Source organism: Ogataea polymorpha, assembly GCF_001664045.1.
Source record: "Ogataea polymorpha strain NCYC 495 leu1.1 chromosome Unknown OGAPOscaffold_5, whole genome shotgun sequence".
NCBI classification, from domain to species: Eukaryota; Fungi; Ascomycota; class Pichiomycetes; order Pichiales; family Pichiaceae; genus Ogataea; species Ogataea polymorpha.
The window spans coordinates 975,221-998,805 of record NW_017264702.1 but is presented as its reverse complement, the minus strand read 5'-3'; the positions used below and the strand labels follow the sequence as shown (position 1 = coordinate 998,805).

Sequence of the window (23,585 nt, the reverse complement as noted above, 5' to 3'; positions counted from 1 at the left end):
GAATAAACTCGATATCGGATAGGAAAGGGGTGAAAATTTATTAGTCGAGGGGTGATAACAAAAACACTCTAATTCAACAGATACGGAACATGGGAGAATATGGACGGCTAACTCTGCTTTAGGAAAATGCCCATTGGGTTTTCTGCGTCGAGCGACGTACCCGCCGGCCGTGGCGGCTCGTCGTCGTCGTCACTGTAGTCGCCAAACTGCTGTCCTGTGATGTCGTTCACCACCTGGCCAGACATGAAGGGCAGGCCGTGCGGGCCCTGGAAGTTGCGAGGCGCGTTGCCGCAGCGGTCCTTGCCAAAGTTGATCTTGCACTTTCTGTAGTCCGGGTTGTTTCTGATGCCGTCGATCGCCTTGATTGCGCTGGAGATGTTGGTGAAGTTGACAAAACAGCAGTGTTTTTCGTCGTAGAAATTGATCTGCTCGGTCTCGCCAAACTCCTTAAAATCATTGTACAATTTCTCCCTGGTGAACTTGATCTCTGGAATCTTGTCGAGCCCGCCGATGTAAATGTTGCGCGACGCGCCGTTGCCGACGGCCAGGTTGATCGAGTTCGGCAGAGGCCCCGAATGCTTGCCCCAGCCAACCTTGATCTTGCGGTTGTGGATCACGAGCCCGTGCAGCGACGACATGGCGTAGAACTGCGCAGCGGACACCGGGTCTATAAACGTGATGAAGCACACGTGCCGCTCAGGTATCAGCCGGACGTGGTGCAGGATGCCGCCCCTGCACACGTTGCAAATCTCCTCGACGGTCGAGTCCGGGTGCAAGTTGCCCAGGTAGATCGTGCGGTTGCCCTGGTTGCCCTGGCCCCCTGCGGACGTGGCGATGATGGCTGCGGCGTTGCTCTGGCGCACCAGCGTGTCGGCAATGGCGTCCTTGTCCACCTGGGCCGCGAGATTGTCGCAATTCGGGTTCAGTCCCAAATACTGGGCCGCGTTGTGCTGCTGTGTCTTGGTGACAAACGCACACCGGTCCTTGCCGTAGAACACTTTTTTGTCCCGGTACTTGTCTACCAGCGGCAGCGACTGGATGCACTTGATGGCCGCCAGAATCGAGGTGAAGTGCGCAAACGCGATCTTCTTCTCGGGCAGGATTTTGATCGTATCGATGTCTCCGTAGTGCTTGAGGTCGTCGAACAGCTCCTGCTCGGTCACGCCCGGGTCCAGACTCCCCAGGTACACGTTTCTGGTGGCGTTGTAGCGCGCGACACACGAGGCCACCACGGGCTGAACGGGCGTGGGCCTGCCCCAGCCAATCTTGAGCTCGTGGCCGCCGATGGTGAGGTGTTTCAGGGTGGCGTCGGAGTGGAACAGCATGGCAGAGTTCTCGTCCAGAAACGACACGAACGCGCAGTTTTTGGACGGCACGATTTTCAGAGACTCCACGGTGCCGGAACGGACGTGGTCGAGCAGCTCGTGGGCCTCCATGTCGGCAGGGATGTTGCCCAAATACACCGTCCTGCTGCGGTACGGCGGCGGATAGCCGATCTGCGTGCTTTCGTGGCTGTTTTCAGCAAAGGGGACGTATTGGAACTGCTGGAAGGCCATGGACATGATGGATCATCGGGTCTGACGAATTTAGCTTGAAAAGAAAGTTAGCAAGAAACGGACAAGATTATTTATTGAGGGGGGCTGAAGGGACATAAAGATACTGGAGGGGGGCCGAAGAGAGGGAGGGCAGAACTGAAGCACAGCACGCCACACAGGGCAACTACAGGATGGTGGGCGGCCGCCACGGGGCCGGCAAAGCGCGCGGGCAGCTTTTGGAAGTCCCTGCTACACTGTGTGCGTCCAGGACCTCATGTAGCTGGTCGTGTAAGCCAATGACTCGGCCTAAATTGTTCAGTGCAAACATTGCGAGCCTCTTGCTTGCACCGTAGTTACTTGTACTTGTCGCAAATTATTTTTTTATCCACCATGAGTAACAACACGCAGGCGCACATGATGCGGCTGCTGAACTCAATCCAGCCGCCGCCCGGGATGACCCGCCAGCAGCGGCTCGAGCAGATGATTCAGACCGGCGAGCTCAAGGACGAGGACATCCTCCTGCTCAAGCGACACCAGCAGATGATCAAACAACAGCAGGCCCAACTGCACGCTGCGCAGGCGGCGGGCCAACTGACGCCTCAGCAGCAGCAACAGCTTGTCCAGAAGAAGCTGGCACAGCAGCAGCAGCAGCAGCAGCAGCAGCCATCGCAGCCGGGCCAGCGAAACTTTCTTGGTCTGAGCCAGGAACAGCTTGCCAAACTGAACCCGCAGCAGCGCAAGATGCTTATGATCCAGCAGCTGCGCAGACGGGCGAAAACACAGCGATTCTACGAGAGTAGCGAGGAAATTCTGAAAAAATTCGAGAGCTATCCGGCGTCGCTGGAGTTCCACATCCACGAGAACCACTATCGGTTCGGCAACCAGGACGCCATCATCCCGAAGAGCTCGCCGACCGTGAAGGAGTTTCTGGAATACGTGGCAAAGGGCGACATCCCCGAGCCCCTGGTGGAGGTGATCAAGGACGGCGGAGTGCAACTCTACGACGGGAGCCTGATTCTGAAAGTGTTCGACCACAGAAACCTTATCCCCATCAAGCAAGAAAAACAGGAGCCGGGAGACGGCAAGCAGGACAAACCAGAGACGAAAACGGTGCCGAAAGAGTACCGCACCGTGCTGCGGTTCACGCAGCTGGCACAGTACGACGATTTGTCGTACCAGGCCGACACACAGCAGTTCCACGACACTTTTGCACTGACTTTTGAGAGCGAGGTGCTCACTGCAACCAATAGAAACATCAATCTGCAGCCGATCCTGAATCCGTACCACTATGACAAGTCTTTGCGGCCGTACGACATGGTGGTACCCGAATATGACCCGGAATCAGATAAAATGAAGTTTGTGCACCGCCCCGACGCACGAGAGGTCGACCAGGACGGCCACAAAACGAGTCTCTATCCACTATCGTACAGAAACTACCCGTACAAGCCGCTGCATGAGGATCTGCCGCACACAAACTCCAAGTACGAGCAACTGATGACGATTCTGAGCGAGTCGTACACGCACAACAACCGTCTTTCGGAGTCGGCGAAAACAAACACCAACGAGCCGGGCCAGTTCCAGCGGCTGCGGTTCGTGGAGATGTGGCGCCACAAGGTGGAACTGATCAAGCAGGCAGCGATTTCCGGCGGCATGAACCCGAACGCGAGCGACCCGAGCATGAACGGCCTGCTGGGCGGGATGACGCAGCAGCAGCGCGCGCTCATCAACCAGGAACGAATGCTCAACCAGCGGCAGAAAGAGCAGATGGCCTCGGCCGTGGCAGCAGCGGGGCATCCCCACGCCATGAAACCGGTAGACTCCAGACAAGGCTCGGCGCCGGTGCCGAACATGAACGGCAACTTCGTGGCGCGTGGCATTTCCACGCCGGTCCCCCACTCAATGCCGGGAGCAGATATGACTCCCGGAAGAGATAAAAAGGGAGCCAAAAAAATACGCAAGCCAACAAAAAGACAGGCCACCGCAGGACCCGTCTCATCACCTAGTCCGTCCATGTACCAGCAAATCCCGGGAGCGTACTCGCCGATGGACGAGCCGGCACGCAAAAGACGCATGCCCTACAAACAGCAGCCGGACAGCGGCACCCCTTCGTAATTTATTTCTGTTCTCCTTCTATACAGTATTTCAAGATTTCGCAGATATAGTCTCTGTCGGCGGCGTCGAAGATCCACAGGCCATACGTCTGCTGGCTCAGGTCACGCACAATGATAAGTTTTTCTGTGTTTTCGACGATGATCCCGTCCTCGGGATCGGTCAGCTGCTTGTTGCTTATGAGTCCGATGCTGAAATTCTCCGGCTTCATTCTATTGAGCACAATGAGTCCAAAAGTGTACAGCTGGTCGTTTTGAACAATCTGTGACGCTGGCGTTGGACCCGACACGTCGCTCTTTCGCGAATATATCGCCAACGGGCCCTGGAAGTCGAGCTTAACCCAGTCGTTCTGGTCGTGGTCAAAGCGGTATACCACACAGTACGAGGTCAAATGCACAAGCTGGTCAATCAGAGGGTCATATTTTGCTATCACATTGAACGTGAGGGCCTGCTTGTATATTTCGAGCGTTTTCTGTTCGTCGATCGTCTCCTCGGGGGGAGACTGTGCTTTCTTCTTGGCCATAAAATAATAAAATTGAATTATTTTTTTTTAACACAGCCGTATATACATGAACACTATGCAGCATTTCTAACATCATTTCTTGTCCTTCTCGGCTTGGTCGATGAGCTCAAACTCCTTCTTCCAGACTGCGTTGCCCTCGTCAGCAGTCACATCGCCAAAGAGCGTCGCAAACACCTCGTCATACCACTCAACAGGCACCGGCGTGATGCCCTCCTTGACGTTGTCCTGCAGTTCGTTCCAGTCCGCAAGGTTGTCCTTAGGGAAGATGACCGTGTTCACACCAGACCTTCGCGCAGCAAGCGTCTTCTCCTTGAGGCCACCGATACGCAGCACGCGTCCTGTCAGTGTGAGTTCTCCAGTCATGGCAATGTCGGGTCTTAAAGGCTTGTTCAGAGCAAGCGAAAGGAACGACGACGTGATGGCAACGCCGGCAGAAGGTCCATCCTTTGGTGTGGCCCCCTCAGGACAATGCAGGTGGATCTGGGCACGATCGAAGAACCGGTTTTCCGCGAACTTCTTGGCAAGATACATCTTGGAGAACGAGTACGCGATGCGCACAGACTCCTTCATCACGTCTCCAAGTTGACCCGTGCGCTCTAGCTTAGGCGTCGAGTCCTTGTTGATGGCGTGTTCAATGATCGACTCAATGTACAGAGCTGATCCTCCAGTCTGGGTCCATGCAAGACCCATGACCACACCCGGCGGTGTCTTCTCGTATAGTCGGTCTGCAGTGTAAACAGGGGACCCCACGTAGTCTTTGAGATTGTCTGGAGTCACCTCGATCTTGTACCCTTCCGGAACAACCACCTTCGGAACGTCTTCCTCTTCCTTGGCCTCGTCCTTGGACTCTTCTTTGGCCTCGTCCTTGTCTTCGTTTTTCTCGGAGGCCTCTGCCATAGAATTCTCAGACTCTGTGGTTTTTGCAGTCTCCTTGGCTTGCTCATTTTGCTCAACCTTCTCGTTCTTGTCGAAATCAACGCCATCAACGTCCTTCACCACCTTCAATGCGGCTTTTCTGAATATCTTCTCAATCTGTTTCTTGAGGTTTCTCACTCCGCTTTCACGACAGTAACCTCTGATTAGCTCCTGCAAAGTGTCCTCTCTCAAAGAGATGTCCACGTCGGTCAGGCCCGACGTTTCCTTTGCAGACGGAGCGAGGTAGTTTTCGGCAATCTTGATCTTCTCGTCCTCAACGTACCCGGCAATCTCTATCACTTCCATACGATCCAGCAATGGGGCAGGAATTGTGCTAAGAGTGTTAGCTGTGCACACAAACAGCACGCGGGAGAGGTTGATTGGAACGTCCATGTAGTAGTCCATGAACGTTCCATTCTGCTCAGGATCAAGCAGCTCCAGCAATGCTGCAGAAGGGTCGCCACCGCTGCCGTGGTGGGTGTGTGAGATCTTGTCGATCTCATCGATCAAAACAAGCGGATTCTCTGTTTCTGTGTTTTTCAGAGCCTGCACCATGCGACCAGGAATGGCACCAACATAGGTTCTTCTGTGACCCTTGATCTCAGCCACGTCCGTCAATCCGCCGACAGAAAATCTGTAGAATTTCCTGTTCAGTGCTCTGGCAATGGACTTACCAATGGACGTCTTACCAACACCTGGCGGACCAACAAAACAGATAATCTTACCGTTGATCTTGTTGAGAAGCTTGCCAACAGCAATAAACTCCAAGATCCGGTCCTTGACCTCTTTCAGACCGTAATGGTCCTCGTCCAGAATTTGTTTCGCAATCTTGAGATCGTACCTGTCTTTCGATTGCAGCCCCCATGGCAACTGGGTCAGCCAGTCCAGGTAGTTTCTGGTCACAGCGTACTCAGCCATCAGCGGCTCCAGAGTCTGAAGCTTGTTGATCTCCTCCTGGAAAACCTTCTGCACCTCTTCAGGGAACTTTAGCTTGGACGCGCGTTCGTTGTACTTGGCAATCAGCTTGTCTCTGCCGTCGTCAATTCCCAGCTCTTTCTTTATCCACTTGAGCTGCTCCTGGAGATTGAATTCGCGGTGTCTCTTGGCCATCCTCTCCTCGAGGTCCCGCTCTATCTGTTTCTGCAGTTCTTTGTTCATCAGTTCCTTCCGTAGCAAATTCAAAGCTTTATCGAGTCTGTCAGGGATGTTGGTGCAGTCCATCACGTCCTGCAGCTCCTGTGGAGTGGCGGCAGCAACGGCGGCAGCATAATCTGCCAGTCTCTCCGGATGGTGATACACATCGCCCTTCAATGAGCTGATAAAGTAAAGCAACTGGTCACTGAACGGTTTGTTGAGCTTGGTGATCTCTCTCAGCGTCTCAAGAGTAATGGCAGTCAACGAGTTAACTCTTGGGTCTCTGTCCGGATACGGCTCGTCCTCGACATTAGAAACATTGACCAGACTGATTGGGTATTTTTTGAGAAACGCAGTAGGGTTGTACTCGTCGTCCTCGTCAATGATAACCTCCTCGTCGCTGGACTTGATGACTTCCGACGGAGACTTTGGCTCGTCGCCCTCCTTCTCGCCGGTTATTCCCTCGATTATCTGCTTATCTGCCGACTCGTCGACCTCCGTGGTGGACACCTTGACAAAACTGTGTTTGCTCTTCGAAACATTCGGAACGAACAACTCGTCGATCTTGATCCGCTTGTGAGGGAACAACACGGTCGTTAAAGTCTCCACTCCGGTCTCTGTATCCCTGGTATACACGTTGGACGTGATTTGTGCCAGCACACCGGTGCTGTACACCTCGTCTTTCGAATTGATCACGTCTCCCTCCATGTTCTCGTCTTTGAACAGGAAACAGCCAATGAAAGGATACTGTGTGGACGTGGCCTCCTTGACGGCCTTGATAACGTTCACGTCCGTAATGATCACAGATCTGTAGAATCCAGGGAACAGAGGTCTTCTCGAGATAGGCAGACCAATAATAGGTGGATAAATCTCCGGCAGTTCGACTGTGGCCGGACTGTTGACCGACGACTCCTCATCTGCAGGATCGTCGTCCGAACCGGAGTTGCCTGGAGCTCCTGCTGACCCACTGGCGCCGTTGGCGCCAGCAGCAACGCCAGATCCCGCAGAGGGGGCAAGGGTCCGTGGTTTCGAAGGTCTCGGTGTCTTGTTGTCTGGCTTGTCCTTTTCGTCCTCCTTTTTGTCCTTGTCTTTCCTTTTAGACTCGTCCTTCGGATCGGGCTCGTTCCTTTTCGACTTTAGGTCGAACAACTCGCCTGCCACAGAAGGAGGCACAAAGTCTATCCCGTCCGCGTTGACCCAGAGTGCAGCCTCTTTGCCTAGCAATGGTTTAGCATACTGGTTGTGGACCGTGCTCGCAAGCCGGGTACACGCGCTGCGCACAAGACGGCCTCTAAAAACTCGTCTTGAGCAAGAAAACATGGATGAATTATTCAGAACCGATACTTTTTCTTTTGCCACTGTCGAGGGTCGATCGACGAATGAATTTTCAGTAGCTGATAAATATCAAGAATATATAGCTAAATACGGACTGGCAGAAACCTTCAGTCCTTTGGCCCAATCATCTTCTCTGGTCTGACCCACTCGTCAAACTCCTCTTCGCTCAACATGCCGAGCTCCAGAGCGCTCTCCTTCAAAGTGAGGCCCTTCTTGTGTGCGTTCTTGGCCGTCTTGGAGGCATTATCGTAGCCGATCTTTGGGTTCAGAGCAGTGACAAGCATCAACGACTCGTGCAGAGTCTTCTCGATCTTGTCTCTGTTGGCCACAATGCCGTCAACACAGTGCACTCTGAAGGAGTAACAGGCGTCGCCAAGAAGTCTGACCGACGACAACAGGTTTGAGATCATGACGGGCTTGAATACGTTCAGCTCAAATTGGCCAGAGGCACCGGCAAACGTGATACACGAGTGGTTACCAAACACCTGTGTGCACACCATGGTCATTGCCTCATTCTGGGTAGGATTGACTTTTCCAGGCATGATGGACGAGCCTGGCTCGTTCTCAGGCAGAGAGAGCTCGCCGTAGCCGCATCTAGGACCGGATCCAAGGTACCTGATGTCATTAGCGATCTTGAAGAGCGAGACAGCCACCGTGTTCAGGGCGCCAGAGGCCTCCACAACGGCATCGTGCGCAGCAAGAGCCTCGAACTTGTTAGGAGCAGTGTAGAACTGTAAACCGGTCAGCTTCGAAACCTCGCTTGCAACCTTCTCGGCAAATCCTTTTTTCGTGTTCAAACCAGTACCAACAGCAGTGCCACCTTGAGCCAGGTATCTAAGATTCTCCAGGCTGTGCTCGACTCTGGCGATGCCGTTGGTCAATTGCTGAACATAGCCACTGAACTCCTGTCCGAGAGTCAGTGGAGTGGCGTCCTGCAAGTGGGTTCTGCCGATTTTGATGATATCGGCAAACTCCTTGGCCTTCTTGTCAAGAGAGTCTCTCAGAGCCCTCATTTCTGGCAGCAGGTGGTTGGTGATCTCTGTGACGGCAGCAATGTGCATCACAGTTGGAAAAGTGTCGTTGGAAGACTGCGACATGTTGACGTGATCGTTTGGATGCACAGGTTTCTTGGAGCCCAAGGTTCCGCCCAAAATCTCAATAGCCCTGTTGCTGATTACCTCGTTGGCATTCATGTTCGACTGAGTTCCTGAACCGGTCTGGAAAACCACCAATGGGAAGTGGTCAATGAGTTTCCCTTCAGCGACCTCGGTGGCCGCCTGCTTGATGGCATCGGCGAGCTTCGGGTCCAGAATACCAAGTTCTGCATTGACAGTGGCAGCGGCCTTCTTCAAGACACCGAACGCGTGCACGATCGGTTCCGGCATTCTCTCTCTGGCCCCGCCAATCTTGAAGTTCTGCAACGATCTCTGAGTCTGGGCTCCCCAGTACTTGTTGTCGGCGACCTCGATGTCTCCAAAGGCATCCTTCTCCGTTCTCATGGCTCTGGTGGTGGCCGAAAAAGCTCTTGATCCGAATCTCTTAGCACTCAATCTCGCACTTAGCATGGTTTTCTTTTGGCAACAACAATTCCACTTGTTACAGCCTGTAAGAATCACTCAAATTATGTTTAAATTTAATTTCTCGACCCGGCGATATTCCAAATTCACCCGGTGTCCGATTCCGGAATCGAACGAAATATTCAAAGCTATAATATTACTATCCATGCCTTTTATCGCATACTCTAAATTATGTAGTAGCCTTCATTCGAAGCATTGTAGTGCACATCGAACGGCAGATCTTCCTTCGATTCGGCATTCACCACAGAAACAACAGTGACGTCGCCAACCTGCTCGCCGGCTTCCACCTGCTGCGAAACAGAAAAAACGACCTCCATCGGGAATAAGGCTTCTTCGTCATCGATTCCGCGACACAGAATTTCAAACGAGCCCGACGGATGTTCCACTAAGTCCGACAGTTTCACCAGCAGACCTTCCTCAACGTACTGCAACGACACGTTGTTGTGGTCGCTCGACTCAATGGTGGCATCGCCAGTCGGTATCAACAAATTGGCCTCGTCAAGCTTCTTCTCTGGGTGCGCCTCGTACTCAAACGTGAGGCTCACAGTCCCATCCTCGTTGTTGCCCACCCAGGTGGTCAACACCAAAGGCAACAAAGTATTGGACTCGCCGGACTCGGACATCTTCGACACAGACCTCCATCTGAGCACACCCAATGGCTGGTCGTTCGAGGCAAACGGCTTAGACTGGTCCTTCATGCCTATGACAGATTCGGAATTGAACAGGTTTTTGTCCACTTTCGGATGGGTTTTATACTGCGTGGTGCGCTCTGGGGTAGAACCAAGTTTGAGATTCACAAGAGCGTATGCTAGCGACGGATCGTTAATTCTAAGTTGCAAGTCTCCTTGCACCTCCGCAGTCGAGATCGAGCCCTCTCTCGTGATCTGGCCAGTGAACTTTTCGTTGACAAGAATCAGAATGCCATTGTTTGGGATCCGCTCCTTGGCGGGAGGCTCGTACGATGGTGTCGATTGGGTAGATGGTTGCGGAGGAGGAGTCGAGATGAGAAGAGGCTGAGCCTCACCACCCAGACTCGTTGTCTTCTTGCCCAGCTGCAAGCCTCCCTTTCTTGGAGGAGCCCTGCTAAACTGTTTCTCCGGCGCCGTGTACGATGGCTGTGTGAATTGGTGTTCCGGCTGTGCTGGAGGCTGGTACGACGGCTGCACAAAGTTCTGGGACTGCTGGAACTCATAGGACTCCATATTTTTCTTCATCATCTCTCTTCTCTGTATTTCTTTGGCCTTTCTCTTTCTCTCCTCGGCGGCCTCCAACTCCTTATTCCGCTCGATGATCTCCTGTATCTTTTCTTCGTGGGACTCCATTTCCAGGAATGTGATTATCTGCGACAGCGACAGATTCTCCTTGTAGCCCAAGTTGATGATCTCGTCGAACGCGTTGAGAATCTCGAAACAGTTGTCGAAGATTTCTCTCTCGTCGACCGTTCTGAGGATCGACGTAATTGTTTGTGTGAACAAATGCAACGTATCAATGTCTTGCAGAATGTTTGAGTGCTTGTTGGTGATCAACACCACGTAGAATTCCTCCAATGGCTGGTAAACGTATCTGACATTTTCACCTTGGACCGTGGTGTGCTGCGTCTTTGTCGTGTCGGGCAGCAGCGTCGGAAAAGCAGCCAGCAACGAGGTGACTCTATCCTTGGACAGATCTCTGAATTGCCTGGATATAATAGCTTTTCCGCCTCTTGTACAGATCGAAGCTGCTAGGACCACCATGAGGACTATTTGTTTTCGTTAATTTAATTTGACTATGTGTCCAAAATTACGATCTGGAGAGTCGGGGCTTCCAACCCACCTGTGCACCACGATGCCAAAAAATTATTTAAATTTAAATTGAAAAATGCCCTTGTCAAATGAAGACCGACTACTATGAGCTGCTAGGGGTAAGCGTGGAGGCGTCTGATCTGGAAATCAAGAAGGCTTACCGGAAGAAGGCACTCCAGCTTCATCCGGACAAGAACCCAGACGATGTCGAGGGAGCAAGTTGCAAGTTCAATGAGGTCAAGGTAGCATACGATACCCTCAGCGATCCCCAGGAAAGGGCCTGGTACGATTCCCACAAGTTTCAGATTCTGATGGAAGACGGAGATAGGGAAATTGACGACGATAATTCTGCCGAGGTTTACTACGCTGGCCTGTCTGTGGACGACATTAATCGCTATCTGAATCCAGATCTGTACACTCGGATGGACGATTCGATCAGCGGGTTTTATGCTGTTGCTGGGGTTATTTTAGATCGAATTGCGAGCGAGGAAGTTTCTGCGGGCAAGAAACAGAAGCTTCCTGGGTTCGAGAGCTACAAGGACGACACGCCGTTTGCCAATGCGTGCGACGCAAAGGAGCTGCTCTACCCTAGGTTTGGCAAGTCTCGCTCTGACTACGGCGAAGTAGTGCGGATTTTCTACAAGGTGTGGGGCAATTTTGCCTCCGTAAAGAGTTTCAACTGGTTAGATGAGTACCGGTATTCGAGCGCGCCAGACAGACGCACTCGACGGCTGATGGAGAAGGAAAATAAAAAAATCAGAGACTCTGCGCGCAAGGAGTACAACGAGGCCGTGCGCCGGTTGATCTCGTTCCTTAAGAAACGCGATCCGCGTGTGAACGCGACCGCGCAGCGCCAATACGAGCAGGAGCGGATTAGGAGGCAGCAGGACGAGGTAAAGCAGCAGGCGAAGAGAGAAAAAGAGCAGCGGCAGCAGGACAGGATAGAGTTCAGCGAGCAGAGCTGGCAGATGCTAGACCCAGACGACCTTGCAGAGATAGAGCAGCAGTTGGACAAGATGTATATGGAAGAGCAGGATGAGAGCGAGGACGAAGAGTTGTATGAGTGTATCATCTGCGATAAGCGTTTCAGACACGAGAAACAATTTTTGGAGCACGAGAAGAGTAAGAAGCATATCAAGTTGTTGAAACGGCTCCAATGGCAGATGCGCAAAGAGGGTATCGAACTGGGGATTGATGAGGAGAGCTATGTGCGCAGCGAGGATGAGTATGAGAGCGCCGTGGAGGATTTTGGGGTTGAAGAGCCCGGTTCTCGGCCTACCGAGGCTGAGCCTGAAGAAACAGATGTTACGCCGCGGCCTGTAGACTCTCAGCCTGAGCTCGAAGAGGTTCCGTCTGCAGATTCGCAGTCGGGGCCAGTACCTGCCTTTGCTCATCGAGGTTCTGTGTCCCCGGAAGTGGACGACTTGCTGGACGAGGACGAGCGATTGGCCGAGCTGGAGCGGGTCCTGAACGGTGAGGAGAACGATGACGACTGGTCGACGCACAAAAAAGGCAAGAAGAAGAAGACGCGCACCAAGTCTTCAAAGCCTGTTTCGCAGCCCAGCACACCGTCTGGCGAGAAGTGCAGCGTGTGCAAAGAAAAATTCCCAAGCCGCAACAAGTTGTTCCAGCACATCAACGCCACAGGTCACGCCTCGGCGCCGAAGAAGAAGAGACGATGAGCAGAGTCTGGATGAAACGTTTCTGACACGGACGATCGACCTGTAATATTTTTTCATCGTCGCGTGCCCGAAAATTATAAATACGCATGAGGGACACCTCAGGAATATAGAGCAATGTACTTTCTAGTGAGGCCCGCCGTGCGCAAACGTGTATTTTGCTGGATCGGCAGACGTCGGTCGAGTGCTGCGAATGCGGTCAATACACGAACGCTTGTGCTCCATATTCCTGAGCCTGAGCCTGGGCCGGGGAGCGAGTCTTTGCCAGGCACACCAAACGAGCCGGACGCCGGCGGCGTGGACAACGGTCCGCGCCAGGAGACGTGGGACGCCGTGGACTGGTTTCTGGGCGACAGCCACACCGGCGACCTAGTGCCGGTCCTCTACGATTCCAAGGGGGTACTGCCAAGCAGCAAGCAGGACCAGCTTATGGCGAAACTGACGGGCAAATACGACGCGCAGTACCTTCCGCGCGACTATTTTGCACCTGGGACCCCGCTACAGCAGCTGGAACTGCTGAGTGGGGGCAAACCGGGCCAGATCCGACTCTCGGTGACGAAAATACTTACTGGAGCGTACTGCGAGCTGCAGAAAATGTACCAGCTGTACATGGGCGTGACAGAGGTGCCGCGGACGCAGGAGATGCTACGCGGGTCGCAGGAGCACGAGCAGATTGAACTGAAGACACATCCGGTGACGGAGGTGCATGTGAATAACGCGACTGTGAGGGTCGATCGGACGATGCGGCTGAAGCCGTCGGTGGAGGAGGCTATTCCTGTGACGACGCCGTTGCCGGACGAGCTGGCCCAGATATACGGGCTTTTCGTGGACGAAACTTTTGAGAAGTCGACCGCACACCAGTGGTCGCGCAACGTGTCACGGCTCGCGCAATTGGTGACATTTGGCTCTGCACGCGAGATTCTCGTCCACGCGTACTATGACCAGCGCCTGCAGCAGCTTTACGTGGGGGGTGAGCCAGAAATTGGAGAAAAAGACAATGCTTGTCCGGATTTGGTGCTCATCAGCGGAGTGATCGATCTGCTGTCTTTGACAGGCGACGAAACCGCATTTTCACTGTACCAGCGCGAGCTCGAGACGCAGCTGGACAACCCGCTGGACCTCGCGCAGCTCGTCGCCAGCGTTGGTGCCACCGCAGTTTCGTGGTCCGACCTGCTCGAGCTCCATGTTGCCGACCTGAAAACCAGGTCGTATAGAAAACTGCCCCCACCTGCCACGCAGCAGCTCAACTTCGTCCAGGTAGCTATGTATGCGCGGTTCCTGGAGCTGCTGGCGCACGACCCGGCAGAAACGTACCAGATGCTGCTGTTAAACCTACGCAAACGCAGTATCGACCCGACCACGGTACTGGACCCGTCGTTGGTGGTATATTTGCTGCTGAACAATAACTATTTAATTGCCGACCTGTTTCGACTGCAACAGGGCCAGGACATTGGTTTTGCGCCGTTCGACGCGTCGGCAGCCAACAGATCGGCGGAAAACTACACTTTGGGCTGTTTGAAGCCAATTTTCCACAGCAATACGGCCGATCCACGCCTGAAAACGCTGCAGCAAACTGTGCCGTCGCAGCTGGCGCTTGAACAATGGACTCGCGTGCCCACATTCGAGCTGCTAGCCGCGCGGACCGCACAGCTGCTCGGCACGCTGCGACAGTTCAACATCGCCCAAACGGCCGTTGACTACTCGCACCAGGGCGAGGTATTTTCCAGCACAGCCAGACCGTACAATAGGCAGTTCGCAGATCACTCTATCGCCACCGGCATGGACCTCTGGCTCGCAAAAAGAGCACCTCTTGGGCCCGCGTACAAGAGCCTGTGCCAGACCTGCGAGTTTGCCCCGCGGTGCGGCTATCTCCACGCACTATCGTGATTCCGCTGTGGTCGGGCTGGCCGACAGCTGTGTCTGGTGCTGCGCGTGCGCCGCGCCGGCTTCAGAAACAACAAACTGCGGGTTTTGCAGCAATAAATACAGCGACCGCGATCCGTGCTTCCTGCGGATCGCGCCGCGCCGGTGGAGCACGCCAGCAGCCGCTTTGTGTGGTTTAACGATTTTTGACGCCGTTTTGGGCGCCCGTTTGGGCTCGTGGTCTGCGTCGTACAGCCGGCCCATTACGACTTTTAATTTATCTAATTCCTATTTATTTTGTCCGCAGTCTGACATAAGCAACGCTATATAAACCGCACGGTGAAAAATTTTGAGCTTCGATACGAACGCAGCCTATTCACTGCACCGTCTAGCGTGGACGAGTGGAGGGGAAAAGGTTGCCAGATCAACGCAGTAACATCTCATAAACTGTCTTGCTCACCATGCGAGGCGGGCTACTAAGTTTCTGCGACAATTATTATATATTTTTCCAAACCTATAGTACACAAATCAGTCCGTAAACCATTGAAATCAGGCCGACCCCAATGTTGATTTTGCCGGCGGCACCCTCGAATATGGAGGCTGCTGGAGCTGAGCTGGAGCTGGCCGTGCTTGCCGTGCTGGATGTGAGCAGGGTGCTTTTGGTGACCGTCGAGTAGGTGGTGAGCTCGACCGGAACGCTCGAGATGGTCGACGTGTAAACGACAGTCGACACGGCCGGCTCTGTCTCGACAGGCACAGAAACCGTCGACGGCTCGGCAAGGTCGACGGTGGACTCTGGCGCGGAGCTGGTCACTGTAGAGCTTGTGGCTGTGCTCGAGGAGCTGCTCACGAGAGTCGAGCTGCTTTGGTCCGAAACTTTGCTCGAGGCGCTCGCGCTGCTCTCGGGACAGTACGTGGTCAGCACCGTGGTGACGCCCCCAACGACAGTGGTGACAGTGGTCACGCTGGCGGAGGCACTTGTTGAGGCGGTGGATGTGGCGGTGCTGGAAGTTTTGGTCTTGGAAGCTTTGGCACTAGAGCTTGACGAGCTCAGCGGACAGATCGTCGTCACGACAGTGGCCGTGTTGTCGATAGTCGTCGTGTACGACGTGAGTTGGAACGCGGCGGCACCGCCCTTGGAGCTCACGACCGCCTCCGACGAGACCGGACCGTGTGTCGTCGCGACGGTCACGTGGCCTGAAATGGTGGTGGTGCTCGACGAGACGGTATCTTTGGTGGTCCACGTCGAACACTTGCCCGCAGAGCACGATGTAACGGTCTCAGTGACGGTCGCAGCAGTCGTCGGCGTAGCAGCCGCTGACAGTGGACAGGTCGTAGTTATCACAGTCACGTGCCCAGAGATGGTCGTGGTGTAACTCGAGACAATCTCTTCTGTCGTCCATGTCGAGCACTTTCCTGCGGAGCACGAAGTCTTCGTGGCGGTGGCAGTTTGAGGACCGGCACTGTCCAAGTCAGAAGTGCCCGAGAGCGGAATCAGGGTCGTCACCACCGTCTCGTGACCTGAGATCGTGGTTGTGTACGACGATAAGATTTCTTCCGTCGTCCACGTCGAGCATTTGCCGGCAGAGCACGAGACAATGGCCACCGGTGTGGCCACCGGTGTGATCAGCGGCGCCGACGAGGAGCCAGAGAGCGGGTACAGTTCGGTAACGACGGTCTCGTGGCCGGAGATGGTGGTCGTGTAGCTGGACACGATTTCCTCGGTGGTCCATGTAGAGCAGTGGCCCGCGGAGCAAGAGGTGCGCGTCAGAACAGTGCGCGGGTCGTCAGCTGTGGTGCTGGTGACGGGCGCCGGCGTGGACGACCCGGTCAGGGTTTCGTACCCCGTGACCACGGTCACGTGCCCCGAGATGGTGGTGGTGTACGAGCTCACAAGCTCGGTTGCCGTCACCGTGGAGCACTGGCCGCGGTAGTTGCAGTCGGTGTAGGTAGTTGTAATGGTGATGTAGTCATTTTCGGTGACGCCGATGCTGTTTGTGTCAGTCACCGTCGGCGTTAAGGTCGCGTCCCAGTACTGGTCCGAGGCTGCTCCGCTGCTTAGCGTAATCACCCTTGTCTGGGTGATAGTGGAGTCGGTGGAGCAGGAAGATGTGGAGCTTGGGGTCGCAGTCTCGATGGACGAGTTCCAATACCTCGGCTCCACCTTGAGGAAGTTCCCGTAGGCAGAGACCTGGGAGGCCCACAGAGAGGCCGCCAGGGAGGCTAGCAGCGTGCGATCTGATCTCATCAATAAAAGAGGCTGAATGCGGGTGTGTGAAACGATCGGGGCAGGGTGAGTATTTATACGTCGATCCGTGCAAATCAATGTTCATTGTTACAGGCGTGCCCAGCTAGCTATCATGCTTAATTTTGGATGGCTGGTTTACGTATCAGCTCGATGTGAGGCGCTTTCGAGACTTGATTGGGTTGGTGCACGACCCATCGGAGACGGAACTAGTCTTTTGTTGGAGGGGTGGGATGCTCCCGCAGAGGGCTTTTGCTGTGGTTGCTTAGTGTTTCAGGCTGCTGACTGTCTGAGCTTTTTCAGAGGGACACTGTCCCTCGGATCAGCCACCACTGATTTCTCAGATCTGATGGTTTTTTTTTTTTTCCGCGCCGCACAGCCGCAACAATTTTAGTCTCGTTACGCTTCAAACCAGCCATCTCGAACTTTATTTTGACGCAGCTAACTAAGCCGCTTACTTGATCTTCTAGATCGTGCTTTACGCCACCCAAGTCTATGTCCTATCAAAAATATCCTCATCGTACTCCTCCTCCTCAAAGCTCTCGTCGTCGTAGTTGCTTCCACCGCTGCCATCAGAGTCGTCCTCCGACGACGTCTCCTCAATCGCGCCATATGAGCTCTCCTCGTCCTCCAGATCCAATTGCAAATTCGTGAGCGTCTCTCCCTTCAGACTCACCTTGTGTCCAACCGCATAAGACCCTTCCACGTTGCAGTTGACCAGTCTTGTTCCGGCGCCGATTTGAGTGTTGGTGCCGATAATGCAGTTCTCCAGCTGGATGTCGTCCTCCAATACCACGCCGTCCAGCAGCACGCAGGCCGTGATACGGCACTTGTTGCCGATTTTGCACCTGTTACCAATCACAGACCGTTTCACGCTTGTTCTCTCTCCGAGCACGGTTTCCTCGCCCACTTTCGAGTCGGCGCCCACTGTCGCTGTGTTTTTCGGCTTTTCTGTCTTGGGTTTCTGCACAGACGTGTTGTCTCTCGCCTGCAATTTTAAGATGTACCGATTGGCTTCCATGTACACGGGCAGGTTGTTGCAGCGGGCAAATGTGGAGTTGGCAGGAAGAATAAACAGCCCCATCATCTCTTTTTCCACGGAATGTCGCCAGGACCGTCTTGCAAGGTCCCGTTTGATTTTGATGGCCGCCTTGTTCGTAGTGAGTCCATCTGCGTGTTCGTCTAGCATCTTAAATAATCGGGCGTCGCCGAAAAAAATAAACGAGTCCAGCAGGTTGGTCGAGACCTGGGTGTTTGGGTATCGCCAAAGCAGATGAGTTCTAATTTTCAAAAATTTGGACAGAGCAACTGAATCCTTCGAATACAGGTCCAAAAGCACCGACTGCCCGTTCTGCGCCGAGTACATCGTGTAATTACTCTTGAGCACTTTGTTTGTGTCGATGTTCTCAAAACTGTTGTTGTAGCACACAGACAGCCCGATATTATTGTTATCCTGACCACGGAACACCTCGACAAGCACCTGGGGCGGCACGTCAGTGATGAAGTCGCACGGCAAAAGCACAAAGTTCTGGGTGTTTTTCAGGATATGGTCCTTGTGTTGCGACAAGATCAGGCCCGTTGTCGACGCGTCGGCGCCAATGCATTCGATAGGACTCGTTCTGGCCAAATCCGGATCCCGCGACTCCTTGTATGTGTCGACAAACTTGGAGATCTTGCCCAATGTGTTGGTTTCTGTGAAGATGGTGATTTGACGGAAGGGAGCCCTGTCGCACCATTCGAGAACGTACTGGATCATTGGCCGGTTCGCCACAGGCAATAGCGCCTTCGGAACACCTGTTTCCTTTACGGCAGAGATCGGGGATAGGCCAGAACCCTTTCCGCAAAATATAACAGCATGAAACTCCATTGGACTGAATTAATTTGAATTAAATATTTATTTTTTATTTTTTACTTTACCCGGCTTTTTTTCTTCAACTTTTTGCCACTGGTTTATTTACAGCAATGAGCCAAGAACACGATCCATTGCTCGCGGCGCTCAATGAGGACGGCCAGGGCTCCAACACCGGAGGCGAGACATCCTCGCAGCCGCAAGAGTCGTCAGAAGAGTCGATGCGCAAATCGGCGCTCACTGGGCTGAAAAACAAGCTGATAGAACACAGTCAATGGGAGAGTCGCCTAAAAGAGGCTCGCTTGGGAATACGAGACCTCGAGAAAAAGTTCTCCAAGACAGAGGATGATATCAAGGCATTGCAATCTATCGGCCAGATCATCGGTGAAGTGCTAAAGCAGTTGGACGAGGAAAGATTCATAGTGAAGGCCTCTTCAGGACCACGATACATAGTCGGTTGCCGGTCGACCATCAAGCGGGAAAAGTTGAAGAAGGGGGTGCGTGTGGCGCTGGACATGACCACATTGACCATCATGCGCATCTTGCCACGAGAGGTGGACCCATTGGTGTACAATATGACAACGTTTGAGCCGGGCGAAATTTCGTTCAGCGGTATTGGAGGTCTGACCGAACAGGTTCGTGAATTGAGAGAGGTGATTGAACTGCCGCTCAAGAACCCGGAGCTATTCATCAGAGTGGGTATCAAGCCCCCTAAAGATGTGCTGTTGTACGGTCCGCCGGGAACAGGGAAGACGCTGCTGGCCAAGGCTGTGGCTGCGACGATCGGCGCAAATTTCATTTTCTCGCCTGCCTCGGCCATCGTCGACAAGTATATTGGAGAGTCGGCAAGGCTGGTTAGAGAAATGTTCAGCTACGCAAAAGAACACGAGCCATGTATCATCTTCATGGACGAAATCGACGCCATTGGAGGCCGTAGATTTTCCGAGGGAACGTCCGCAGACAGAGAGATCCAGAGAACGCTGATGGAGCTGCTTAATCAGATGGACGGTTTCGACTACCTTGGACAGACAAAGGTGATCATGGCCACCAATAGACCCGACACTTTAGATCCTGCATTACTCAGAGCGGGAAGACTGGACAGGAAGATTGAGATTCCATTGCCAAACGAGAGCGGAAGACTCGAGATTTTCAAGATTCATACTTCGAAGATCAAGAAGCAGGGAGAGTTTGATTTTGAGGCGCTGGTCAAGATGAGTGACGGTTTCAACGGTGCAGATATCCGTAACGTAGTCACCGAGGCCGGATTTTTTGCCATCAGAGAGGACAGAGACTACATTATTCAAAGCGACTTGATGAAGGCTGTGAGAAAGATGGTCGACAACAAGAAACTGGAAGGCAAGCTCGAATATGAGAAGTTATAGGAAATGATAAATGTTAATCGTTTATATATACATATTGCTATTGAGCATTAGCTTCTTTAGCTCGTTTGTTACGTTTTTGGGCCTCTTTGATTTGCAAGTCCTGCAGATGTTTCTCCTTCTCTCTTCTTGCCAGTTTCTGCTTTCTGTATTCTCCCGATACTTTGTCCACGTACCGTTTGAAATCTGGATCGGTCACATTGTTGAGATGCTCAGCAACTCTCGATCCAATGAACTCCATCACTTCGGCAGACATCTCAGTGATTTGAGACTCTCTAATCTGTTTTCTCTCCTCGAACATAGCCTTCTTGGTCTCACTGTATGGAATTCCTGGAGCTGTCAGCTTTGTAATGTCTCCTTTCTTCAACACCTGCTTGTCCCATTTGTACGGTCTCTTCATGATAGGGTCTCTGAGCGACTCAATTTTGAAGTCTGCCGGCTGTTCGAAATGCAGAATCGAGTTTTCAATATGTGATCTCTCTTCAGCCATCTCTGGTGGAGTCGAAAAAACACAGTCTTCTGCCGGATCAGGCCTAGGCCAGGGAATAATTATGTGTTCGTGGTATTTCACTCTCCGAATAGGCATCATTTTCTTGTAGTCCTCATCGAAATATTTGCCATTAAAAACAACCTCCTCGGCCACAATATCGTACTCAGTGCCGTCCTCCTTCACCATCGTCGTCACCACCCTGACATCGTCGGGCGAAACAGTCTTTGGATAGTCGATGAGATACTCGTTCTGACCTTCCTGCCAGAGTTGTTTAGGGACGGAAAGCGGCTCAGTCTCAGCAATGTCCGTGTAAATGCTATTTGTGAACGGTTGCAGCCCAAGCACTTTACCGATTTTTCCCTTGTTTGGACCTTTCACAAACATCACCCGGTCTCCTTCAAGCACTTTCCACTGTTCGGGCCTAGTGTACCTTTTTTCCTCAGGAATGAATTTCCCCTGGGAGCGAAACGCCGGGATCTGTGATTGGTCCGCTCTTCTCATGAAAAAGTCCCGGAAATGCAGCGGGAGCCTCTCCAACACCCCGGTGTATCTTTTCGACATGACAAGAAGTTTTTCGATAAAAAATGAATTATCGTTTTTATGCTCGGTTGGTTACCCGGAACTGGTTTCAGAGATAGTCCCACGACACACCGTTTGTCGTGTTACCCGTCCTTGCTGCGTTTTTTGTCACATGCAAATGTAGATCTCACCTAAGATGGTAGCAACCTAAGCTATATAGCCCGAAACACAGGCCTTTGTGTCTGCAGTAACAATAAGAAGCAGCAACACGTATCTGCTGACAACCTTTGCCTAATATCCAGCTCTGAGGACACAACACTGGGGAACCAAAAGGCTGTTTAAGCATGCTTCCACACTGCCAGCTACCGCCCTTATCTAAATTGACAGAAAAATGATGGTCCCTATAAAAGGGTTTTTTTTTGTGCACCTGCCTTTTACACGTCTCTTTCTAAGCCCACTAGGTTTTTTTGCTCACTGCTGTGCTATCTGTGTCTAATCTAATCAGCAATCTCTTTCTTCTACCATGAGCTCTTCCGAGACATCCAAACCTAGAAAAATCACCACCAACACTTACTCCCATGTGTTCAAGTACCCACTGGTGGCGGAGGCCAGCGCTTTAGCAGAGAAGTCATCCACAGTGAGGGTCGTCGAATCGTATGCGCATTCGCTGCTCAGCAGAGCGCTCTCTGTGCTCTCCAGCGTGTCCATTCTTGTCTTGCTCCTAAACGCCATCGATCAGACCACTGATGCCACACTATCGTACTTGGACAGTGCTTTCCCCTTCTTGACCACCATTTCCACAGAATCGGTCTCCAAAACATTTAATGACTATTATGACAGATGGGCCCGTGACGTGGTGAAGAATGCCAGAGCGACGTTTGCCAACACTACCAGCTCCGTGCGCTCGCGGCTGAGTGCTGTGGTGAAGGTGTTCAACGACTACTACGAGTCTGCCGTGGACAGATTGTTGCCGCTGAAAAACCAGGCTGAGGCCAAGGGCCAGGAGGTGAATGATATTGCGCAGAGCGAGCTGACGCGGTCCAGAAAGCTGCTCAGGTCGACCTACGAAAGAGCCCTTCCGTACGTCCACCAAGTCTCCGGCCTGCCACAATACGTGACCGAGGTGTACAATAGCGAGAAGGCATCGTCGTCGGCCCCTGCTGCCATTGCAAAGACGTCCCGAAGACTCTCGAACGAGGCGTACGTGAACGCGATCAAGCCTACCTACGATGCGACTCTGAAGCCGACCGTTGACCGCATCATTGGCAACCATTCTTCGCAGGCCAATGGCATCGTTGACACGGTTACCGAGCCTCTCAATGGCTCGATGTGATCGAGAAGTGCTTCTTTTTTCTGGACAGCTCTACGGGTTTGTTTTTGTTAGGTTGTATTTAAAGCAATCCGATAACTAATCAGCCATTCAGTAGGCCTGCCAGATGAGCGTTATATCTGCCGCCGTAGATCTTACACTCGCGCACAGCCTTGTTGAGCTCCTCGAACTCGTCGTGAGTCAACTTGATATGGGTGTTATTCTCATGGTTTCTCTCCGGCGTCGAGGCTGAAGGAATAGGAATCACCGTGGCGTATTTTTCCGGATACTCGTTGAACGTTCTAACCCACGAGAGCGCGATCTGCGCCATTGTGCACCCTTTCTTCTGAGCCAGGTTGCCAACCCGCTCCAAAAGGTGTTTGTTGGCGTCGATGGCTTCCTGCGAAGCGAATCTGTCAAACATGCGGCGCGGATCGTTTGGTGGAAGGTCGTCGATGGAGTTGATTGTGCCGGTCAAGTAGCCTCTTCCCAGCGGCGAGTATGCTACGATCGGGATTTTCAGCTCCCTGCAGGTGTCCATAATTCCATTTTTCAGAATGTCGGTGCTCCACAGAGACAGTTCCACCTCGACACAGGAAATAGGATACACGGCAGCAGCGCGTCTGATGGTGTTTGCATTCACCTCAGACAGACTGATGCCCTTGATGACGCCTTTCTCAATGAAAGGGATGCAAGCCTTGACGAACTCCTCGACAGGTGTCTTTTGGTCCATGCGGCCGGCTTCAAACAGCTCGAACTTGTTGCCAGGGAAAAACGAGGCAATGTTCTCGATGGATCTCTTGACTCCTTCCGGGGAGCAATCAATGCCGGTGGGAGTGACGCATCCTTTGATACAAACAGACACTTTGGACCGGTTTTCTGGGTACTTGGCGAAATACGCCTGCAGCAACTTGAGGTTTTCGAGCGGCCGTTTTTCCACTGTGGGGTCTGGGTTGAAGAAGTTTGGGCCATAGAATTCGCCGCCGTTGAGAAGAGTGACGCCTTCTTTGATGGCGTTGTTAATAGTAGCAAAGGCCTGCTCACGTGGAACAGGCTCTGGGCGAGCAGTCAGAGACATGAGGCCGTAGCCGGTGGGGCCAGAAATGGGGAAGGCAGACATGAGCAAAAGAGAGCGTTCAAAGGCTTTTTATACGGTGTGGGAGCTCGGATGGACTTGGCAGGGCCGTGGTTCGTGAGGTGAAGTCCGTTGCCGATGCTCTCGTACGGAGTGCTCTCGGGAGCTAACTCCAGCTATTTGAGTTGTGCACGACCTTTTGGATGAGGGAGATTAGATTAATTCCGTGTGTATAAGAAGCAGGAAATATTCCAGGAGGAGTAAAAAT

General features: G+C 52.9%; 13 protein-coding genes across 13 annotated transcripts; 5 read left to right on the top strand and 8 right to left on the bottom strand.

The window, feature by feature from the left end:
* Positions 1-107: 107 nt before the first annotated feature.
* OGAPODRAFT_83139 (uncharacterized protein) lies at positions 108-1,562 on the bottom strand (the record flags this gene model as incomplete). Its single annotated transcript, XM_018356678.1, has 2 exons — positions 108-209; positions 234-1,562. The coding sequence occupies 2 exons, from the start codon at positions 1,560-1,562 to the stop codon at positions 108-110; spliced, it is 1,431 nt and encodes a 476-aa protein (XP_018210139.1).
* A 386-nt stretch (positions 1,563-1,948) lies between these two features.
* On the top strand, positions 1,949-4,156 carry OGAPODRAFT_16972 (uncharacterized protein). The gene has a single exon (XM_018354788.1). The coding sequence runs from the start codon at positions 1,989-1,991 to the stop codon at positions 3,645-3,647; it is 1,659 nt and encodes a 552-aa protein (XP_018210138.1). The 5' UTR covers positions 1,949-1,988; the 3' UTR covers positions 3,648-4,156.
* On the bottom strand, positions 3,649-4,167 carry OGAPODRAFT_50373 (uncharacterized protein; the record flags this gene model as incomplete). The annotated part of the gene is made up of 1 exon (XM_018355658.1): positions 3,649-4,167. The coding sequence occupies one exon, from the start codon at positions 4,165-4,167 to the stop codon at positions 3,649-3,651; it is 519 nt and encodes a 172-aa protein (XP_018210137.1).
* On the bottom strand, positions 4,168-7,536 carry OGAPODRAFT_101666 (mitochondrial Lon protease; the record flags this gene model as incomplete). The annotated part of the gene is made up of 1 exon (XM_018353063.1): positions 4,168-7,536. One exon carries the CDS (start codon positions 7,534-7,536, stop codon positions 4,240-4,242), a length of 3,297 nt encoding a protein of 1,098 aa, XP_018210136.1. The 3' UTR covers positions 4,168-4,239.
* A 32-nt stretch (positions 7,537-7,568) lies between these two features.
* OGAPODRAFT_16971 (Fumarase, converts fumaric acid to L-malic acid in the TCA cycle) lies at positions 7,569-9,153 on the bottom strand. Its single transcript, XM_018354787.1, has one exon. It carries the CDS (start codon positions 9,114-9,116, stop codon positions 7,659-7,661), a length of 1,458 nt encoding a protein of 485 aa, XP_018210135.1. The 5' UTR covers positions 9,117-9,153; the 3' UTR covers positions 7,569-7,658.
* A 139-nt stretch (positions 9,154-9,292) lies between these two features.
* OGAPODRAFT_83135 (uncharacterized protein) lies at positions 9,293-10,861 on the bottom strand (the record flags this gene model as incomplete). Its single annotated transcript, XM_018356677.1, has 2 exons — positions 9,293-9,513; positions 9,541-10,861. 2 exons carry the CDS (start codon positions 10,859-10,861, stop codon positions 9,293-9,295), a joined length of 1,542 nt encoding a protein of 513 aa, XP_018210134.1.
* A 137-nt stretch (positions 10,862-10,998) lies between these two features.
* Positions 10,999-12,718, top strand: OGAPODRAFT_101659 (uncharacterized protein; the record flags this gene model as incomplete). The annotated part of the gene is made up of 1 exon (XM_018353062.1): positions 10,999-12,718. One exon carries the CDS (start codon positions 10,999-11,001, stop codon positions 12,589-12,591), a length of 1,593 nt encoding a protein of 530 aa, XP_018210133.1. The 3' UTR covers positions 12,592-12,718.
* Positions 12,706-14,773, top strand: OGAPODRAFT_94994 (uncharacterized protein; the record flags this gene model as incomplete). The annotated part of the gene is made up of 1 exon (XM_018357665.1): positions 12,706-14,773. One exon carries the CDS (start codon positions 12,706-12,708, stop codon positions 14,473-14,475), a length of 1,770 nt encoding a protein of 589 aa, XP_018210132.1. The 3' UTR covers positions 14,476-14,773.
* Positions 14,774-17,169: 2,396 nt separating this feature from the next.
* Positions 17,170-18,543, bottom strand: OGAPODRAFT_16969 (uncharacterized protein). Its single transcript, XM_018354786.1, has one exon. It carries the CDS (start codon positions 18,450-18,452, stop codon positions 17,190-17,192), a length of 1,263 nt encoding a protein of 420 aa, XP_018210131.1. The 5' UTR covers positions 18,453-18,543; the 3' UTR covers positions 17,170-17,189.
* Positions 18,544-18,640: 97 nt separating this feature from the next.
* OGAPODRAFT_16968 (uncharacterized protein) lies at positions 18,641-20,950 on the top strand. Its single transcript, XM_018354785.1, has one exon. The coding sequence runs from the start codon at positions 18,659-18,661 to the stop codon at positions 19,925-19,927; it is 1,269 nt and encodes a 422-aa protein (XP_018210130.1). The 5' UTR covers positions 18,641-18,658; the 3' UTR covers positions 19,928-20,950.
* Positions 18,641-20,975, bottom strand: OGAPODRAFT_94990 (uncharacterized protein; the record flags this gene model as incomplete). Its single annotated transcript, XM_018357664.1, has 1 exon — positions 18,641-20,975. The coding sequence occupies one exon, from the start codon at positions 20,973-20,975 to the stop codon at positions 19,965-19,967; it is 1,011 nt and encodes a 336-aa protein (XP_018210129.1). The 3' UTR covers positions 18,641-19,964.
* A 412-nt stretch (positions 20,976-21,387) lies between these two features.
* OGAPODRAFT_16967 (uncharacterized protein) lies at positions 21,388-23,552 on the bottom strand. Its single transcript, XM_018354784.1, has one exon. It carries the CDS (start codon positions 23,360-23,362, stop codon positions 22,346-22,348), a length of 1,017 nt encoding a protein of 338 aa, XP_018210128.1. The 5' UTR covers positions 23,363-23,552; the 3' UTR covers positions 21,388-22,345.
* Positions 21,388-23,552, top strand: OGAPODRAFT_94989 (uncharacterized protein). Its single transcript, XM_018357663.1, has one exon. The coding sequence runs from the start codon at positions 21,457-21,459 to the stop codon at positions 22,264-22,266; it is 810 nt and encodes a 269-aa protein (XP_018210127.1). The 5' UTR covers positions 21,388-21,456; the 3' UTR covers positions 22,267-23,552.
* Positions 23,553-23,585: the final 33 nt, after the last annotated feature.